The sequence below is a fragment of the Populus trichocarpa genome, chromosome 11, assembly GCF_000002775.5.
Source record: "Populus trichocarpa isolate Nisqually-1 chromosome 11, P.trichocarpa_v4.1, whole genome shotgun sequence".
Taxonomy (NCBI): Eukaryota; Viridiplantae; Streptophyta; class Magnoliopsida; order Malpighiales; family Salicaceae; genus Populus; species Populus trichocarpa.
In genome coordinates, this window is record NC_037295.2 from 15,176,474 (window position 1) to 15,197,425 (window position 20,952).

Consider the following 20,952-nt stretch of genomic DNA (forward strand, 5'->3'; position numbering starts at 1 on the left):
GAAGGTGAATTAATTTAAAAAATAATAATTGAACTTTGGAGCTGAGGGTTCTTTTCAACAGATGGGGTGTTTTTGGGCCAATTGCAGGGCGCACCATATTCACGAGAAATTCTCTTTCTCCAGCCAGTTGCTAACCTAATCAGGCCTCATTTTCAAGGTTGCCTGCTTTTGGAAGATAAACACAATTTGACCATTATTACAAGGCAGACTAGAGTTTCTTTACTTTTTCGTTTTGCTTACGGAATGCCACGTTAGAGTTGAGCATTGACTGTCATGGTTTTCAAAGTTGCCGGCTGGTTTTTATTCTTAATCAACAAGCTGATCCTAAGTTCCAACGACTGACACAAACCACCATGCTTGGCTTTCTACTTCCTCCAAGGTACTCTTTGTACTAATTTATAACCCACCGTGTTTTATTCTTATAACATCATGTAAAGTTTGAAACTTGATTGTGTAGTGTAGAAAGTAGCTGCAATTTTTCCAAGTTAAATCTTTCCTCGCTTTCCTTTTTCGGGTTTTGTTGATACTCTTGTTATTAATTGATTTTATGCATTTGGGTCTACAAGATATTGTCATCATCTAAGCTTTCAAGCTAAATACTGTTCTTTCGTCCATGTGATGATAGAGGAAGAAAAGTTTTGTATTCCTTTTGTTGATTGCTCTTTATTACAAGCATTTAAGCTCTCATTAAGACCCCAAAGTCTTAATCTTGCCATTAAGAATTCTACCTTTTGGCTGGTTAGGTATTGGTTGTGCTTGCCGTTGCTAAAAAATTCACACTTTTGAAAGGTATGGGGAGTTTTCTCTTCAAGACTGTAAGCTATTATTATGCTTATTTGGAATTAACAGGGTTCTTGAGTAGCTGGGTTAAACTTGATACAGACTGAACAACCGTTGATGAACGTTACCCTTCCTTCCCAATTGACCTGCTTACTTTCCTGTTTCTCTCTGCTGCCAAGAACATAAAAAGCAAAGCAAAGCTAAGCAGATAAAAAAATGTCTGATTATTTGTCTGAAGATTTGATACAAGAGATCCTCTACAAACTCCCCATAAAATCCCTGTTGCGATGCACAAGTTTGTGCAAGTCCTGGAACTCCCTCATAAAGAGCCCAACCTTCATTTTCAAGCATCTTCAACATACAATTTCATCAACTGATCGTCAAAATCTTTTCCTACTTCGACTCTGTTCAAGGGAGAGAGAAGAGCAGTACTCTCTCCGTCTTGATAACCAGGATTTCAATGAGCACATGCAACTTCATTTCCCATTCAAGAGCTCCGAATCATATTTTCATGTCATCGGTTCTTCCAATGGCTTAATTTGCCTTGCAAATATTTTCCGAAGTCTTATAGTATCCTTCATTCTTTGGAATCCATTGATACAAAAATACATGATTGTCAAACCTAGAATCCTGGGTCCTGTATACTCCTTTGTTGGATTCGGCTATGATTCCCGTGCTAATGACTACAAGTTGATAAGGATGGTCAGTTTTCAGAAGTCAAAGTTTCGCAGCGAAAATTTCCCAGAAATAGCGCTTTACTCACTTAATGAGGGTTCTTGGAGGGGTATTCCACAGACAGGACCATTGAGATATGACACTGATCAGCGTGTTTCATCGGCATTTGTGAATGGAGTTGTTCATTGGATTGCTTATCGGGCAGACCAACATGAAGGGGTTTCTAATGTGGTTTTGGGGTTTGATATGAGTGATGAGATTTTTCTTGAGATTGCATTGCCTAGTTGTTTGGCTAATGTGAGGCCCTCATGTATGTCCCTTATGGTATATAAAGAATCTTCCATCTCTGTATGCCAGGCTAGCTTTTTGTCTTCCGTTCAGTTCCATATATGGGTGATGAAGGAGTATGGTGTGGTGGAGTCATGGACCAAATTGGTATTGACTCTTGCTGCACAAGGGGAGGGTGTTCCCAGAGCATTGGGAATTAGGAAGGAGGAACTTTTAATGGAGAAGAAGCGTGGCTGGATAGTTTCCGGTGACCTGGAGAGCCAGCTAGTTCGGGATCTTCGAATTTGGGGAGAACCTTCCCGTACCTTCATTGGTTCCTATTTGGAGAGCCTAGTTTTACTTGACAAAAGTAATGCAACAAGCTATGGATATAATTCAAGTGGTTTGGATGCATGTTGATGATTGAACTGATAATGCGAAGCTATACGTCAATGGGAAGCAAGCCAAGCTGGAGGAACTATACGGCTAGTGCTTTTACTTGAATTTGCACCATATATATGCATTATAGCCTGGTCTTATGTATTGGAATTCAATTGCTTCTTGTTGCTATCTCTTACCTCTAATAAGTTTCTTTGATTATAGAGTTTTTTTTTTTTTGACATTTATTTCGATGAATAAGATTTAATAGCTTAATATTTTTTGGGGTTGAGATGATTATTTGATATCAGAGTCTTGTTGATCAAAGTGGTCACGGTTTAAATCTCACCATCTTATTTTATTTGATAAAAATTAAGTATAAGATAATGTGAGTCTGTATAAGTTTAAAACCTAAAAAACTTTCATTTGAACGGAGTGTGTCATAAAATAATATAAATCTTATCTTGAGATTTTACCTGACGACTTAAATTTTTAAATTACTGAAGATCATGAATAGAAACCTTTTCATCATCGTCCATTGAAATCTCCTTTCACTTTTTTTTTTTTTTATTGTGTTAAAGAATTATTATGAAAGGGAGAGATTATCTTGAAATGTATTTGCCAACCTATTTTCTTCCTGTAAAGCAATGCTTCATGAGCACCCTGAATGGCACTTGTTATGACACAATTTAAAATGTGACCAAGGAGATTTAATACAAATTTTGCCTAGATGTTTTTTATTTGCCACATTTTAAAGGACTTTACACCACCACTACCATCTTCGTCACCATCCAATGGCACCATTGTAGCATTTCCAGTAACAGCTTTCTAAAAATCCTCGTCCTTTTAAATGGGATCTACATCTATATCCTTCGAATTTTCTTATTAAAGTTAGATAACAAAACCCACACCTAAACTACTACCAAACACCTGAAAACAGCAGTCATCAAGGTTATGGCTTTTATATCATTGGAAGAGAGGGGAAATAAACAATGCAAGGCATCGTTTCTACTACAGTGGTACAAAATATTACAACCAGTCCAAGATCAATAATATGAGAAACATAAGTAAAATTATGTGGACTAAAATGACAAGTTAGTATACTTAGAAAGCTATAAATACGAACACTTTAATGTATTGTAGTTAACAAAACAACTAGAACACGGGACAGTTTCTGTCCATGTGAATAGTGAAAACAATTACTTTTTTTGATTTTTTTTTTCCTTTCAATCATACCCTTCTATAATCTTATTTGAATAAATCAGGCTTGAAATTATAGTAAAACTACAGAATTTAAAGATAGAGGACTAACATGTAAAATATGAAGAAAATATATGACTTACTACACATTGTTTGTAATTTTTATTTTGGTTCAAAAATTTATTTTTCTATTTTTTAGTCCTTGAGCTAGAGAGAGAAGATAGAAACTCATTTGAAAATGACGAGAAAAAAAAAAAAGTAATTGATTAACACCAATTTTGGCCATGAAAAAAGTTGAAATTGGTGACAAATGAGTCCATCCAATGAGAGTAGTTTCATTGTGTTCCAAAAGTTCACTAGAAAATATATGACTAATTACACATTACTCACAATATTTATTTTTTTTCTAAAAGTTTATTTTCTCAATTTTTCAATCCCTAAGCTATAGACTCATGAAAACAACAAGAAAAGAGAAAGTGATTGGTTGACACCGATTCTAACTCTAAAAAAAATCGATCTTAGTGTCAAATAGTTTCATTAAACAAGAGGAGTTCTATTATATTGTTGTTCGGCCTTCACCTTGTCCACATTAGTAGATGTGGGCTCAAGAAGTTTTATTAATTTGGGTAGATTTTTGTTTTTTTAACCCATTTTTAAGTTATTTAATGCTATAAATGAGTTTATTTAGGTTTTTAGAGTGTTTTTTTATCTTTTAAGTAAGAAATAGGTGAAAATAGAATTTGTGATAAAAAAAAGTCATCTCTATTGATTTTCAGCCACCTGTTGATTAAATTCTAGGAAAAAGATGATAGATCATCTATCATAGCAAACAACTTGTTGTCTATTCATTTTTTATTTTGAAAAGAAAAGGTAGATAACATGTCATATACCCTTTATGAAAAAAAAGATCATTTGCCCAAGCGTGCAGGTTGGGCAAATAATTTGGTTTCGAAATAAATAGTGTTGTTGATTATGGACAAACATAACCTTATGGTACCAAAATGAGCAATTGAATCTCACAAATTTTGTTTTCTCCTCTTTGTTAGTATGTGTTTGATATTGTGGTGCAAGATACTTTTTAAAAATATTTTTGTTTGAAAATGTATCAAAATGATTTTTTTTAATTTTTGACACCAGCATATTAAAATCATTAAAAAACACTAAAAAATATCAATTTAATTTCTTTTCAACCCAATTGCACTTTTAAAACATAGTTATAGAAGAAAAAAAAAAAACTTTACTGGTTTCTATTTTTGTCCTATATTGATGTTCCATATTGATGAAGTCGTGGAAAAACTTTACAAAAAAAAATATTAATTTTTCCTGATTGATGAGATCGTTGAACAAGAGATACTTTAATATTTAAATCAGTATTTAATTTGGTTTTATCAAGTAATAAGCAAGTAAAAATTCAAAAAAATAAAATATGTATTTTTCGTACATAGAGAAGAGATGTGTGTTATCGATGGCTATAATCGATGAGTAATCGTTGAGAGTTCATCAAGACAAGGTGTCGACATCTCATAGGCTGCTGGTATGGCCCTTGTATATGGCGATAAAAAATCTTGTGACATAATCATGGAACTCCTATTCCGATTTCTGTTAAAAACTCAGTAACCCGCTTGCCCAGGCGGGTTTAGTAAACCCAAATGGGTTAAGCTTGTTTTATACTATCCAAAATATCCAGTAATTCCCCCAATTTCTTAAAGAATAAAGAGGATAATCTGAAGGTACTGAGTCTCCACTTATTGTTGGTGATTTTAATTCTTCTTTGTGCTGCTGTAACCCTAAGAACCTATGATTCTTTGATTATAATAGTTTTTGAACCATGAATCAGACTCGTAGGGGCAATCGTGAGGAATGTAAAATAATTCAACTCAAGTAAGAGACAGGAGGTAAAGCAATCGTTAATGGCATGTCCTCTGTTTAGCTGCATTCACTTGCTTTGTCATTTAATAATTCCACTTTCCTATCTGTTTGCAGAGTTAATTTCTAGTTTGAATTTTGAAGTTCGAACATGTATTGCATTAGTACTGTTATTAATTAAGGAATCAATTGTGCCTTTAAGGATGTGATGTGTGTTTGCAAAAATTGCTTAATGTAATTCAATAATTCATAAACAGCATACTAATGTATATTATTAGGTTAATAGACACAAAATCTAGAAACAATGTTGATAAGATACTTAGTTGATGAATTTAGGATGAAAAGAAATTAAATAGCATTATTGTCAAGGATTATATCCCTTGTCCTTAACACTACACAAATAGCTTTCCAGGATCCCAAATAGGAGATGATACTAGCAGCTATCTAGAAGTGAGTAAAAAATAGACTATAGTACTAAAGAACTCTCCATGCCCTTTTATATAAAAAAAGAATGATCGATCTACAGCTTCCATAGATACATGACAACAGCCTCTAATCTCGTGGATAAACAAAGAGGAAAACATGACATCAATAAAAACAGTCCATGAAAAATGGATTGGGAATCATCTGAATCTTATTTTCTTGAATCAGGCCGCATGTTGGATTTGCTTGTGCAAATGCTGGCGGAAACGACTCTATCCAATCGCTGCTAAGGCTGGAATCATCAGAAACTTCAGAGTCAGGATGATGATCAACGACTTCAGATGTAAAGGATTCAATCAGAATCGACCCCACTTGTGTAGCTTGAACTCCATCAACCTGAACAGGTGCTGCTTCAATGGCTGGAACCACATCTGCCTTATCAGAGCAACCAGTGGAATTTAGCATCTCAAGAATCTCTTGACGCAAATCGTCATCCTCCTTGGCTGCAGCTTCCCCAATATCATTGTCGATGCAGACAACCTCGATCAGATTCGACCCTACTTGTGTAGTTTGAACTCCATCAGCCTGAATAGGTGCTACTTCAATGGCTGGAACAACATCCGCCTCGTCAGAGAAAACAGTGGGATTTAGCAGCTCAAGAATCTTTTGATGAAAATCGTCATCCTCGTTTGCTGCAGCTTCCCCGTCATTGTCGATGCAAAAAACCTCAAATGGTTTGAAGTTCTCGTCAGGATTCAATGTGGATACAGTAGTTGGTGAAACATGGCCAGTTGTGGATGTAATGGAATTGGCAGCCATCTCACAACTGTCAAAATCCTGCACATTTTCACAATAAAAAGACTCAAAATCTTTAAATCTCACCCCATTCACCACTTCTTCAGATACAGTTTCGGATGCCCTGTAGAAACCCATGTTATGTTGCTGCTGATCGTGTTGATCTACCCTGGCCTTCTGGGATATGGTGTTTGCTGCATCATCAACACCATCAGCATCGGCCCTCTTCCTCTTTTTGTTTTTTTGCGTCGACTGATGGGTGTTGTCGTCGTCTTTCTTTCTCAATTGACACAAAACAGTGACCTGCGAAAGGGATGGCAAGCTATACTCGTACATCATCCAACTGCAGCCAGGTTGGTGAGGTTGAGTATTTCGGTAACTGAAGCCTTTCTTGAGGGCTGTGACACTATAATTTTTGTCAATTTGGACACATACTTGATGGTCTTTGTCCTCTCTATGCCATGTTGCAGGGCCACCAGCGATTTTGCGGGAGACATTGGAATTGGGGCTTTTCCTTTTGAGGTCAGTGAAGAAGAAAACATCCTCACCATGGATTCTGTGGAAGGTGTTCCAGATTTGGAGAGGTTGACAGGCATAGAGGTTGCAATCTCTAACAGGAGCAGAGGTGGTAAAGCAAGGGTTAGTGAGTTTGGGATACAGAAAGAAGCGCACCAGTTCTTCATCATAAGGGTTGAATCTATAACCAGGGAGTAGTTGGATTGGAGTTAATGTTGCTAGGGTTTGTGACTGGGATATAGCCATCGAATCTGTTACTTACTCAGAAGATCAGTGGATGTATTGAGGGTTATTTGGATTGGATCAAGAAAGATAATTAATGTGAACAAGAGAAAAACAAGAAACCACCAAGAACCAAGAACCAAGAACCAAGAACCAAGAATCAAGAATGATTAATTCTTGAAGATCAAATTAAGCACTGCAGTAATTGAAAAACAGAGATGGAGAGAGACTTCCTCCCTTTCTTTATATATATGATTATTATTGATAAAGAAGGATGGCAATGGATGACTGAGTAAAAGAGAGAAGAAGAGACTCTCAGCTGGAAACCCTAAACAAAGAATGAAGAGGAGGAAAGAAACAAACTTACAGATTAAAAACAAAACGTGTAATTGTTATGCTACACCCATCTAAATATTAGGGTTTGAGGGGTTCGCGCTTCCAACGGTCACTGAAAATTTTGAAAGCTCTAACTAACTCACACGAACAGAACATGCATGTAGAAGGCAACATACTTCTCTTGTTTTGTTCTTAATTTATATATTACATATTGGTGTCGTGGCAAAATATGGTTGGTCGCCAGGGAATCGAACATACTTCGTGTAATTAAGTTGGTTCCTGTCACTGTCAGCACTAGTCGACGACAAAAACAAATACGAGGAGGCTCGGCTGAGGTTGGTGGGCTGGGGACCGTCTTTGTTGGGTTGGGTGGGGCCTTCTCCCTTTTTAATGGATCCGTTGCTGACGTGTCAAGGGAGCCAAACTTTCTGTGAACATACGTACGGTACCGTACTAGAAGCATACGTCTGCTTGCAGTTGCAGAGCAAGTGACGAAAAGAAAAGAAGCTTAATTTTATAAGAGGGTTGGGTTGGATTGGATCAGAAGATGATGGATGGATCGGTCTGTCTGTCTTCGGGATTTGAGGTTTATATTCATTATTTTTATGGGTGGGTGGGGTCTGTTACTTGTGGGTTCCAATAAAAGGGGAACCCCTTTCGTCTTGCTTTTGGAGGTTTTAAGGATTTGTATTGTTTCTTCTTTTTACTAGCCTTTTGTTCTTTATTTTTTTCAAAATGGGTTGTGATTTGCTGATCATACCTTTAGGTTGTGCAAGAAGGTGATGGTGATGGTGGGTTGTGATTGCATTTGAATATCGGTGTGGACTTGGAATGCAGTTAATCGCGTGGATGGTGAAATTAGATTAAAGAAAGAAGGGATGATTGTGAGAACGGAGCGGGATGGATTGGTCTGGTAAAAAGGTAAATGGTTTCTACTCTGTCTTTTTAAGCGCTTCTTGATAATGTGTAAAAGAATTCGAATTAGGGGGATTCAATACCCTTTTGTATGTTTGTATTTTAGTAACTAATTAGCTTTATGTAATCCATTTGTGTTAGGAGATGCTAGCTAGCTGTGAAGGTTAAAATTATGAACCAGAGAGATTTAGAGGACGATCCCTGTAATCATGGGACCGGGAGGTTGGGTTGAGTTGTGCTGGTTAATTTGGCTTATGTATACTGGAATTGTTTGATGAAATTTCAGGTTAGGTTACTCCTTTTCTTTCTTTCTTTCTTTCTTCTGTTTTTGTTTTCCTAATAAGCCAAATTTCTGTGTTTTTATTTTTCTAACAAGCTACTGAACTTCAAAGTCCACCAGGCTTCAAAATGGGTAACCTTCCAGTGAAGTACTTGGGTGTTCCTTTTATCACTGGTAGACTTAAATCTGCAGATTACCAGGTGCTGGTTGACAAGATCACACAAAGATTTCAGCACTGACGTCAAAACTTCTCTCTTTCGCCGAGATACTTCAAGTGAACTCCACTCTTATTTTTAGCCTTCAAACATACTGGTGTTGCATGTTTATTCTCCCAGACCAGTTATCAAAATTATTGAAAGAAAGTTTATGTAGTGCATGTCTTTGAAATGGTAATGATGAATTTTCTGTTGGGATTGTGTTGCTCTTCCTAATAAGAAATAGGGATTGGCTATTAGAAAGATCAAATAATGGAGTTATGCTTGTGTAATGGGATTAGAAAGTTTATATAGTGTTTGGAACATGTTTCTTCAAGCAGGTTCTCTATGGGCAGCTTGGTGTCAATGGCAACGTTTTGAAGGAGAGAAGCATCTGGAGCCTCAAAACTCCTAATGACAGTACACAAGGAACTGGAGGAAATTATTGAAGATAAGGAACCTTGTATGGACGCAATTTCAAGAACTGCCAAGCACTCGTAGAAGAGTAAGCGCCATCTAGACTGAGCTTCCAAATCACAGTTTCGTTTACCAGTAGAATAAACTTTGGAGGAGTGATCCAGTAGTCCACAAGCTCCAAGTGCACTAGATTACCATGCGCACGTCCACATCGTAGCAAACCTCATAAGACTCTCTCTCCTCTCGTCGGTGATTCTCCATTCTTCTAAAGAGTTAAATGTCCCAACTCCGACCAATGTAAGTCGCTGGAACATCACAAAAGATACTCCTCTCCTCCTCGCGAGCAAACCCCAGGTGGTCTTCATCTCCTTCTCCACCTTATCTTTATGGAAAAAGTCCATAATTACCTTCAGCCACCCAAAGCTTTAGACCATCGAATATCTCTCTTCAACCATCAATGACCAACATCACCACTACCATAGGAATCCTCTCACCACAATCTACCAGAAGCTAACCTTGTTTGCCCGAAATATCACCGTAAAATTTAACCCCTCCAATAGTGGCCATGTGTGAGCTACACGCTCCACCAAGGGTATTTTTATAATTTATACAAGGGTAGTATTGAGGACTTGTAGGGGTATTCAAGGGTATTTTTTTTTGTATTTTGTAAAATACCCGAAATAAATATAAAAAAAATGACAATATGGGTTCAACACCCAGTTTATCCCATCGTCGTGCGTGAGTTTAAAGCTCAATTCTCAAATATGGGTCATGCCCATTTTTTAGCGATTCCAACGTAATCTTCCTTTTTAGGGAGAAACATTATTCTTCGACATGTCTTCTTTTTTTTATAAAAAAAATAGGACCAATATCAAAATTTTAAAAACAAATATGGATTATGCCTTTTTTGTTTTTGCAACTTAGACATAACTCTTTTTTTTAGGGTTAAACATCAATATTTTGAAAAGTTTTTTTATTTTTAGAGACTGATGTTATTTTTTGACATGTCTCTTATTTTTAGGGACCGACGTTAACTCTAAAAAATAAATTGCAAATAAGCTAAGAATATTATAACATTTGAATAAAATTAGAGAAAACACAAGTAAGGGTAACTTTTCACTTGAAAGAATGTTTGAAGGGTGGTGTTTATCTTTTCTTAATCATAATTAACCCAACACGGGACCAATATCTAATTTAGAATTTCTAGTTCCCTCAAATTGCTAGATGACGACTCTAATAAAATCTTTATTTTCCCTAATTTTTTTTTCAATATCGAAAAAAATATAGGTGTCCCGCGATATCATGTATCGACAAAAATGATATTCAAAATTTCAGAATCTTTTAGGTAGAGTCTTATACAGGGAGATGTTGCCAAGATTTTGTTAAAAATAGATATATGCACTAATACAAAACACACATAAACCATAGATTACGAATTGAATTGAATATGCTTTATTGTTTATTTTCTTGTTTTTTATATTTTAGTTATATTGTTTAAATGCCGAGAAAAAAGTTCATTGTTGAGAAGGAGTGCTTCTACTTCTTCAAGCAATAATGTTGCTAAACCTTAGGTGCATTTAGGTGCCGATCATGAAGAGACATCTACTGTACATGCTACCAACTCAGGCTCGTCAAATACATGTCGTAAATCTGACATCTCGTCTGGAAGAGAACCTTTTTCTGGCAAGCTTATATCATAATGGAAGCCAAATCACAACATCTAAGAAAAAACTTTTTCTCGCATATAACATTAATTAATGAATTGATTAAGTATTTATATAGTTTTTCATTAATTAATTGCTTTTTAGGTTCACAGATATAGAAGTTGCTCGCACGATAACTTTGACAATGAAAATGTCGATATAAATGCCTTGGTTTCAATGGAATTAGCTTAGAGAGCATCCTGAATGAATGTCTATATACAAGGCTTGGTGAGAGAAATTTAAAATTAGTAGATAAATAATCAATAGTTTTAGTTAACACATACACACACACACACACTCACATATATTAAAATTTAGAAACTAATTATTTTACGAAAATGATTATAATTTTTTTTGTTGGAACAAGGCAAACTCTATGGTGATCAGGCGAGTCTGGAAAAACCGTGTCAACTTTTTTTCTTTTTGTAAAATTGTTATATTTTTGTAAAATGTCAATTATAATTCTTTTTGTAAAATTGTTATATTTTTTCTGTATATTTTTTTGTTTTAATTTTTTTTAACTAGGTTTTGCAATTATATGACGCCCACACCTATGCAAAGAGAATGATCGAGTCAAATGGTTTTGAGGTGTGGAAAAATTTTAGACCTCCCCATGTTGATTGCCTATGATTAGACCACCATTGATCCATTGATAATATTTATCGATGGATTAGCTTGGCTGATAAAAAAATGGTTTGAAAATTTATTTTTTAGCGTGAATATTCTGTCAGTATTTCTATCAATAAGTTACTTTACCGACTGAATTACTGATAGAACTAAAATCTCAAGCGAGAACCTCTCCTGATGACAAGTTTTCATCTATAAATCCGTCACTAATTTATATTTTATCAATGATGATAAATTTTCTAATTGTGAACATTCTTTTTTTATGTTATTATTTTTTTCAGTTGACCTGTGGCATAACGCTAGCCTTCAATCTAGATGGAGTACAAATAGTGTGGAGGGATGCAGCTGTATATAAAAAAAATGGTTAGCTCGTTAGTTGTTAGTTAGGAGATTCCTTCGGTTATATTAATTCGTGTCACTCGTTCATGAGAGAAGTTGGTTAAAGGCAGCCTTGGAGCTCACTGTATAAATTTCTCGTTATTCCCTCTTCTTTCTCTTTCTCTTCCTTTTCTCTGAATTGCTGCTACCTAGCTAGTTAGGATTACTTCGCCATCACTGTCAAGTCAAGCCCAGGCGAAATTGATTCTCCTCAGAAAAATTAATCTCTTCGCCTCGATAAAGTCCTCTCTGTTAATCTTGGTAGGTTTTTAGTTTCTTATTCTTTTTTTTTTTTTTAGTTTCTTATTCTTAATCATATACCTTCTTGGTTGATCTTGTCCTCGTTTCTTGGACCTTTTTTTTGTGTAATTTTCACTTCTTCTTCGAACCATTCAACAACATGCATCTTTCTTCTAATTCTAACTGGTTTCTCCTTTCATTTCTTTAATTTATTTTACAAATGATATTATAATTTGATTAACGATTTTCCTCTTAATTATATTATTCCAAGTGTGGTATGATTTGTTGGTTTCTTTTAAGTTACTTTGATTTTAAAGATTTGATCTTTTTCACCTTTCCAGACAATGACCAAAGACGATAGACGAAAACGCTGCAAGGAGGTGAATAAAGATATGATTAGTGACTTGCCTAATGTGATTATTGGTCATATACTCTCGTTTCTTCCTACTAAAGATGCTCTGTGTACCTGCATTTTGTCCAAAAGTTGGAGAGAACTCTGGAGATCACTTTCAAATTTTGATTTTGATGATCGCACATGGAAAAGTAAGATCATCTTTGGGAATTTCATGGATAGGTTTTGTTACCTTCACAACTCTCGTGAAAACTCTATTACAAAATTTCGTCTCAGAGTAAATGGAAGCTATCCTTCTTCCCGTATGAGTGCGTGGATTTCTGCTGCAATTAAGGACAATCTTGAGGAGCTTAAACTTTGGATATACACAGCGGATCATGTTCCGTTGCCTCGGAGAATTTTTAGCTGTGAGAAGTTAGTGATTTTGGACCTTGGTTATCGAATTGATACTGATCTTCTTGGTGTTGGTGTACACTTTCCATGTCTCAAGGTCCTTCATCTTCAAGAACTCCCGATGCTTGATGATCATGCTTCCATAGAGAAACTATTAGCAGGTTCCCCAGTCCTTGAAGAACTGAAAATCGAACATGAAGATTGTGAATCCAGGAACGTTTTACGTATATGCTCAAGCTCACTCAAACGCTTGATCATAAGATTCCCATTCGTTGCTTATGACGAGAACGATCCTGGTTGCAGAGAACTTACTCTTGATACCCCAAACCTCGAGCTTCTTAAACTAACTGATCTCGTGTCCGAGAAGTTAAACATGCTGCAGATTCCGTACTCACTAGTCGAGGCAGCTCTCAGTGTTGCTTATAAACATGTCTTCACCATACAAGTAGATGATTATATTGACATGGCGGTTCAGCTTTTGAGACCGATCATGACGATTGTCAAGATCTTACGCTTGTGTGATACTACTATGAGGGTAAGTTTCATCCTCATTTTACTGTTGTGCTTAATTTCTCCATGGTCTGATCATTCCCTCCCTCACATAGACATCCCCTTTACAGACGTTATCAGACGCAGTTCATAAGAAGTTGCCTTGTGTCGGCAATCTTCCTGATTTTCAGAATTTGACTCGTTTGGAGATTGAAGCTAGTGGAAATGATCGTTGGCTGGTTTTGCATGAGATACTCAAATGCTCTCCTAAGTTGGAAGTCTTCATCTTATACAAGGACTCGGTTAGTTCCTATAATATGCTCTCCTAAGCTATGTTTTCTCGAAGTAAGATCGGTATTGTTCTTCTTACTAACTTTTTTATCATTCAGACAGAGAAAACTCCCAGATGGCGAAATCCTGAATTCGTGCCCCGGTGCTTAAGGTCATCCCTTAAGGTGATCGAGTATGTAGGTTTTGAAAGCGAGTTGGGGGAGATAGAAATGGCTGAATATCTCATAAAGAATGCGTTGGTCTTGGAGAAGATGACTATCGAATATGGATGGAAAATGATTCATGATTTTAAAGAGCGTGTTGCCGAGAGGTTGACAGAGTGTCGTCGGGGCTCCACAGCATGTCGAATTGTATTTTCACCTTGAGGATTCTTTCTTTCTTTCTTTTCTTCCTTTTTTTTTCCGGCATCCTTTCCGGTTAGAGATTGCTTAACGAGGTGGAGAGAACGTAAACCTACGATGTTCATATATGGATGATTTCTTTTTTTTATCTCTGCTTCTATGCATGATCGATCAGGTTAATTAAAAATTTTCTGAACTTCAGGGATTAAATTCAACCTTTACATAACTTTTCTTAACATGCAGAGACATAACAAAGAAAAATCAAGTGTTAGGATCTCAAAAGCAAGAAAAATATAATTTATTAAAGCAACAATAATTAAGATAAAGGTTTCTTAAAAGTTTCAATCATTTGAAACAAGTAAGAAAAATATATCTATTAAATCTAAATTTTATTTCTTTATTATTTTAACGAAATTTGTTTTCTAATCGGAAACATAATTTTTTAAATAAAAACTTATAAAGATCTCAAAAGCAAGTTTTAATAAAAAAAACAATATTAAAATAATATGTTTTTATTTTATATGTAATTGAAAGCAAAAAAAAATAATTAATGTGATAAATTAAATCATGTAAAAATTTTATTAAAAAGAGCAAAAAACTTATTTTGATTGAATATTCATGAGCACGTTTTTATTTCATTTTGTTTTTGCATATTAGGTATATAATAATTAAAAAAAATTGTTTGCATTAAACTTATAATTTCATTTAAAAACTATTTAAAATTTTACCAATAATATAATTATCATGCTAAGTATTTTATTTATGGTGCTTCTCAATCAAACTTTTTTTTTAAAAAAAAAAAACTTATATCGCTGGGTCCTGGTGGCAATAGGGCCCAACTTTATTGGGTCCTATTGGGAAGTTGGGCCCACCGCTGTTGGGAAGCTAGCCTACTATCATTGGGTCTGGCGGCAAAGCCATATCCAATAAACTTGGGTGCGAATCCAATTGTCCACCGCTGTGGGGTCCTGGTGACAGTAAGACCCAACTTTCTTAGGTCGTGCTGCTGGCAGTTAGGGCCACCGCTGCTAGGCAGCCAGACCCACTATCATTGAGTCTAGCGGCAGAGCCATAACCAATAAACTTGGGCCTTGGTAAAAGGACCAAGCAACCGAGTACCCATCTGGGCCCACCGCTACTAGACAGCAGGGCCCAACATCATTGGGTCATGCTTGGCAGAAGGACACAACAGTGGTGGTACTGCTGGTAGGCAGGGCCCAACGCTACCATGGGTCTGGCTACACAGCCAAATCCAATCTCAGTATAATTTTTTTAAAAAAAAACATTTAAAAAAACAATACAAAAGGATTAAAAAGAATATTAATTTGAAGTAAAGAGAAAAAATGAAAAAAAAAAAATTCTTGGGTGTCCCTTCTCAGCCAGACACAATCTCAATATATTTTTTTAAATATATATATTTAAAAAATAATACAAAAACATAAAAAAAAAAAATTATTTTGAAGTACAGAAAAAAATTAAAATTTTAAAATTTCTTAGGTCTAACTTCGCAGCCATACACAATCTCAACAAAGTTTTTTTTAAAAATAATACAAAAACATAAAAAAAATATTAATTTGAAGTAAAGAAAAAAACTTAAAAACTATCAAATTTTTACAAAGAATTTTTGAAACGCAAAATCAAACATGATTTAATTAGAAAATTCAACCCAACCTAAAAAAAAAAAATATCATCATTCAATTTTTGGTCATTATTAAAAAAATCTTATCAATTTATTTTGAAAAATAAATTTAAATAAAAAAAATCTAATTTTAGTGCCTATTGGAGTGCCACTTCCAAGCATTTTTGGTTCCCTGTAACCCCCGTAAGCCAGCCTATTCTAGGAGAAATGCACATCATGTTTAGGAAGCAATCAAGTAGGCAAGCAAATCAGGATATCCCTCTTCGGTTTCGAAGCTTTTCTTTCCCTTGTAATATTGATAATTATGAATCTCTCTCTTTATGAGAAAAAATGCCTTATAGGCTTGTTTATAGCCTGTTCAATTGCTAAAATGAATTGTTATTGAGCTTGTGTTTCTGATGCCTGCTGCATTGTCAAGTGTTCTTAGTGGACCAGGACCCAATCATCCTGGTTTGGCAACGCACATTGGATCTTGCTGGAAGGTCGAGCCTATTATTATTGGGTCTTGCTACTTAGCATGGCCCAAGCTACTAGGCCTGGTTGCAAAAGGACTCAACATCGAAGCAGGGCTCAATTAAGTGTTGGGTCCTGCTTCAAGTAGGGCCCAACACTATTAGATCATGCTGATAGGTAGAGTCCAACACAACCATGAATCTGGCTACATAACCAGACCCAATCTCAGCATAATTTTTTTAAAAATAATATTTTTAAAAATAATATCAAAAGAATATTCATTCGAAGTAAAAAAAAATTAAAAAAATAAATTTCTTGGGTCTTGCCAGTCACACACAATCTCAATATATTTTATTTAAAAAATAATACAAAAACATCAAAAAAAAATATTGTTTTGAAATAAAGAAAAAAATCAAAAATTTTAAAATTTCTTGGCTCAACATATTTTTTTAAAATAATACAAAAACATAAAAAAAATATTAATTTGAAGTAAAGAAAAAAACTTAAAAATTGTCAAATTTTTTTCAAATAATTTTTGAAACGCAAAATCAAACATGATTTAATTAGGAAATTCAACCCAATCTAAAACGGAAAAAAAAAAATTATCATCACCCAATTTTTGTACAATATAAAAAAATTTCGTCAATTTATTTTAAAAAATAAATTTAAATCAGAGAAGGCAACGCCCAAAAAATTTAATTGGGTATAGTTGGTGGGTTTGGCTGCACTTTTTGAAAGCGATTTGGGTCTGGCTTGACAGCTCTTGGCAAAGAAGGCAACCTCGCCAGCCGCAATTCTTGACCAAAAACATAGCAGGGAACACCCCTTGGGATGCTACAGTGTTGCCCACAGTGCAAAGACTCTATTGTTATAGTGTCGTCCATAGTGCAATGTGTCTGTGTCCACAATAAATCTATAATGCAATCCACATTGAAATCACTCTATGTATATAGTAATTCATTGATCCCTCTATTGATCTCTTTTAGTTTTTTTATTAAACAGTGCAATCCACAGTAAAAGCACTTGCAATCCACAGTATTTCACTCTACAATAGAAATCCCACATGTTTTAGAGTTTTGTTAATTAATTAGATACTTATCTACATTTTTCTATGGGCTAGTTTTTATTTTTCAACAAAAAATTTTATATACTAGCTTTTTCAACATATTTTTATAGTTAAAAAATTCTAAACAAAAACATATATACATATAATCAAATAAATCAATAATTATATATGTTAATAAATGGGGAAAAAATCCATAAAAGATAACTAAAAATAAAATTAAAAAAATCGAGAGACATATAGATTAAGATATTTAATCTTGCAAGATGTGATATTTACCTGACTGTGCTTGCTAAATTTATTTTTTAAAATAAGTTTTTTATTAAATAAAATAATAATAATAGAAATAGATACATATATTAAATTGATTGAATAAATAAAAGTAAAAAACATACTATGCAAGACTACATATATTATAAATATCATTTAGGAAAAAAAATTCATTTTAAAAAATAAAATTCATCCACACAAAAGATTTTAAAAAAATTATAAATAAAAAAAAAAAATTGTGTGTGTGTGTGTGTGTGTTTTTCATTTATGAGAAACGAGCATACCTGTGGGATGTTGCCTCAAATTAATAGGTAGCTTGTTAGTTGTTAGCTAGGAGATTCCTTCAGTTATATTAACACGTGTCACTCGTTCATGAGAGAGGTTCGTTGGAGGCAGCCTTGGAGCTCACTGTATAAATCCTCCTGATCCCCTCCTCTCTCTTTCTCTTCCTTCTCTCTGAATTGCTGTCCATAGCTGGCTAGGATTACATCGCCATCACTGTCAAGTCAAGCCCAGGCCAAACTGCACTATCACCATTGATTCTCCTCAGAAAAACTAATATCTTTGCCCCAATAAAGTCCTCTCTGTTAATCCTGGTTAGTGTTTAGTTTCTTTTTCTTAATTACATACCTTCTTGGTTGATCTTGTCCTCCTTTCTTGGACTTTTTTTTTTTTTTTTGTAATTTTCTCTTTTTCTTCGAACCATTCAACAACATGCATCTTTCTTCTAATTCTAGCTGGTTTCCCCTTTCATTTCTTTAATTTATTTTACAAATGATATTATAATTTGATTAACGATTTTCCTCTTATATTATTCCAAGTGTGGTATGATTTGTTGGTTTCTTTTAAGTTACTTTGATTTTAAAGATTTGATCTTTTTCACCTTTCCAGACAATGGCCAAAGACGATAAACGAAAACGCTGCGAGGAGGTGAATAAAGATATGATTAGTAGCTTGCCTAATGTGATAATTGGTCATATACTCTCGTTTCTTCCTACTAAAGATGCTCTGTGTACCTGCATTTTGTCCAAAAGTTGGAGAGAACTCTGGAGATCACTTCCCAATTTTGATTTTGATGATCGCACATCGAAAAGTAAGATCATCTTTGGGAATTTCATGGATAGGTTCTTTTATGTTCATAACTCACGTGAAAACTCCATTACAAAATTTCGTCTCCGCGTACATGGAAACTATCCTTCTTCCCGTTTAAGTCAATGGATTGATGCAGCGATTAAGGACAATATTGAGGAGCTTATACTTTGGATACCCCTACTTACTCATGTTCCGTTGCCTCGGAGAGTTTTTAGTTGTGAGAAATTAGTAGTTTTGAACCTTAGTTATGGAATTGCTATTGATCTTCTTGGTGTTGGTGTGCGCTTTTCATGTCTCAAGGTCCTTCATCTTGAAGGACTCCCGATGCTTGACGATCTTGCTTCCATAGAGAAACTATTAGCAGGTTCCCCAGTCCTTGAAGAACTGAAAATCGAACATGAATATTGTCAATCCAGGAACGCTTTACGTGTATGCTCAAGCTCACTGAAACGCTTGACCATAAGATTCACGCGTATTCGTTATTACAGGAAGGATCCTGGTTGCAGAGCACTCACTCTTGATACCCCAAACCTAGAGCTTCTTATACTAACTGATTTCGTGTCCGAGGAGTTAAACATGCAGCAACTTCCGTGCTCACTAGTCGAGGCATCCATCAGTGTTGCTTTTACACATTTCTTCATCATACAACTAGATAGTTATATTGACATGGCGGTTCAGTTCTTGAGACTGATCATGCCTATTGTCAGGATCTTACGCTTGTGTGGGACTACTATGAGGGTAAGTTTCTTCCTCATTTCACTGTTGTGCTTAAATTTTCAGTGGTCTGATGACGCACCCCCTCACATGTTTACCCCTATACAGATTTTATCAAACGCGGTTCGTAAGAAGTTGCCTTGCTTCGAAGATCTGCCTAATTTTCAGAACTTGACTCGTTTGGAGATTGAAGCTAGTGGAGATTGTCGTTGGATGGTTTTGCATGAGATACTCAAATGCTCTGTTAAGCTGGAAGTCTTCATCTTATACAAGGACAAGGTTAGTTCCTACAAGATAAATACGTGCGCAATGTTTTCTGGAAGCATGATCGGTATTGTTCTTCTTCTTACTGGCTTTAACCGTTCAGGCTAAGGATACTCCCAAATGGCGAAGTCTTGTATGCCTTAATTCTTCGGCAATTCCCAAATGGCGAAATCCTGAATTCGCGCCACGGTGCATGAGGTCAAGCCTTAAAGTGATTGAGTGTGTAGATTTTGAAGGGGATTTCTCGGAGATAGAAATGGCGGAATATTTCATAAAGAATGCACTGGTCTTGGAGAAGATGGCTATCAGATTTGGATGGGGCATGACTCATAATTCAAAAGAACGTGTTGCCAAGAGGCTGTCAGGGTGTCAAATAGGCTCCGAAGCATGTCGAATTACATTTTCATCACCTTGATTTAGGTTTTTTTTTAATTCCTTTTCTGTTAGAGATTGCTCAACGAGGAAGAGAGAATGCAAATTACCCATATTTGATATCCATGTATATGGATGAATTCTTTTTGTTGTTCTAGTATAAAATTGTGTATTAAATACACAATTTTAAAAACTTAGATACTTGGATGAATTCTTTTTGTTGTTCATAGTCTGAACTGATTTTCTTTCAACAAGTGATTTGGAAAAATCGATTAAAAAATAAATCTTTCAGGAAATTCAAATTTCAAAATATTGATGAAGTGAAAAAGGAAACACAATCAATTCATGAGATTCCTAAAGTATAATATTTTTATATTTTTTCAAGCATTTGATTCCACTTAAATATATTGTATTATCTAGAATATCATATTTACAAATTTCTCATATGATAAAAAAAAAACGATTTTTTAGTATAAGTAAAGGAATCCTAGTTTCCTAAATGTCAGGAATTTAGGAAATAAGGTTTAATAATAAAACAAGTTATTCATACATTTTCGTATAATTAAGATAAAGTAGCGAATTGGAACAACTATGTTTATTGAATTTGTTATAGATAAAAACAAATAAATATTTGGAGAACCTCCCAAATTTAGAGAAAAACACTTAATAAAATATATATATATATATATACCTTTCTCTCAAATTCTCTCTTGTTCTTTAGCTTTGCAATAAAGCATTATTGTCCTGAATTGATTTTCTTTCAACAAGTGGTATCAAAACGTTTTCTGATTGTTTGACATGGCAATTCAAACTTCGCACTTTAGTCTCTTTGTTTGACAAATGATAAGTATAAGATTTGGTGTATCTGTGTGAAAACTTGGCTAGATTCCCAAGATGTGTGAGAAATGGTTGCAAAAGGCTTTAAAGAGCTTGCGAAAGGATTGACGTTGACACCTGTCCAGAGGGAGGCCATGCAAAAGGCATGAAATAACGATCAACAAACACTC

At 34.9% G+C, this 20,952-nt stretch overlaps 3 protein-coding genes across 3 annotated transcripts; all 3 read left to right on the plus strand.

The window, feature by feature from the left end:
* Window positions 1–139: 139 nt before the first annotated feature.
* Window positions 140–2,392, plus strand: LOC7460830 (F-box protein CPR1). The gene is made up of 2 exons (XM_024611512.2): window positions 140–379; window positions 744–2,392. Exon 2 carries the CDS (start codon window positions 997–999, stop codon window positions 2,140–2,142), a length of 1,146 nt encoding a protein of 381 aa, XP_024467280.2. The 5' UTR covers window positions 140–379; window positions 744–996; the 3' UTR covers window positions 2,143–2,392.
* A 9,543-nt stretch (window positions 2,393–11,935) lies between these two features.
* LOC7462340 (F-box/LRR-repeat protein At4g14103) lies at window positions 11,936–14,202 on the plus strand. Its single transcript, XM_024611554.2, has 4 exons — window positions 11,936–12,233; window positions 12,554–13,492; window positions 13,578–13,748; window positions 13,836–14,202. The coding sequence occupies exons 2-4, from the start codon at window positions 12,557–12,559 to the stop codon at window positions 14,100–14,102; spliced, it is 1,374 nt and encodes a 457-aa protein (XP_024467322.2). The 5' UTR covers window positions 11,936–12,233; window positions 12,554–12,556; the 3' UTR covers window positions 14,103–14,202.
* Window positions 14,203–17,905: 3,703 nt separating this feature from the next.
* On the plus strand, window positions 17,906–20,073 carry LOC7460832 (F-box/LRR-repeat protein At4g14103). Its single transcript, XM_024611536.2, has 4 exons — window positions 17,906–18,099; window positions 18,395–19,333; window positions 19,418–19,588; window positions 19,677–20,073. The coding sequence occupies exons 2-4, from the start codon at window positions 18,398–18,400 to the stop codon at window positions 19,986–19,988; spliced, it is 1,419 nt and encodes a 472-aa protein (XP_024467304.1). The 5' UTR covers window positions 17,906–18,099; window positions 18,395–18,397; the 3' UTR covers window positions 19,989–20,073.
* Window positions 20,074–20,952: the final 879 nt, after the last annotated feature.

Bases quoted from the DNA above. Each gene is read 5' to 3' on its own strand.
- LOC7460830 (XM_024611512.2), top strand. From the start codon at position 997: ATGTCTGATTATTTGTCTGAAGATTTGATACAAGAGATCCTCTACAAA.
- LOC7462340 (XM_024611554.2), top strand. From the start codon at position 12,557: ATGACCAAAGACGATAGACGAAAACGCTGCAAGGAGGTGAATAAAGAT. The intron at 13,493-13,577 runs GTAAGTTTCATC...TCCCCTTTACAG, and splicing joins TGTGTGATACTACTATGAGG to ACGTTATCAGACGCAGTTCA. The intron at 13,749-13,835 runs GTTAGTTCCTAT...TTTATCATTCAG, and splicing joins TCATCTTATACAAGGACTCG to ACAGAGAAAACTCCCAGATG.
- LOC7460832 (XM_024611536.2), top strand. From the start codon at position 18,398: ATGGCCAAAGACGATAAACGAAAACGCTGCGAGGAGGTGAATAAAGAT. The intron at 19,334-19,417 runs GTAAGTTTCTTC...ACCCCTATACAG, and splicing joins TGTGTGGGACTACTATGAGG to ATTTTATCAAACGCGGTTCG. The intron at 19,589-19,676 runs GTTAGTTCCTAC...TTAACCGTTCAG, and splicing joins TCATCTTATACAAGGACAAG to GCTAAGGATACTCCCAAATG.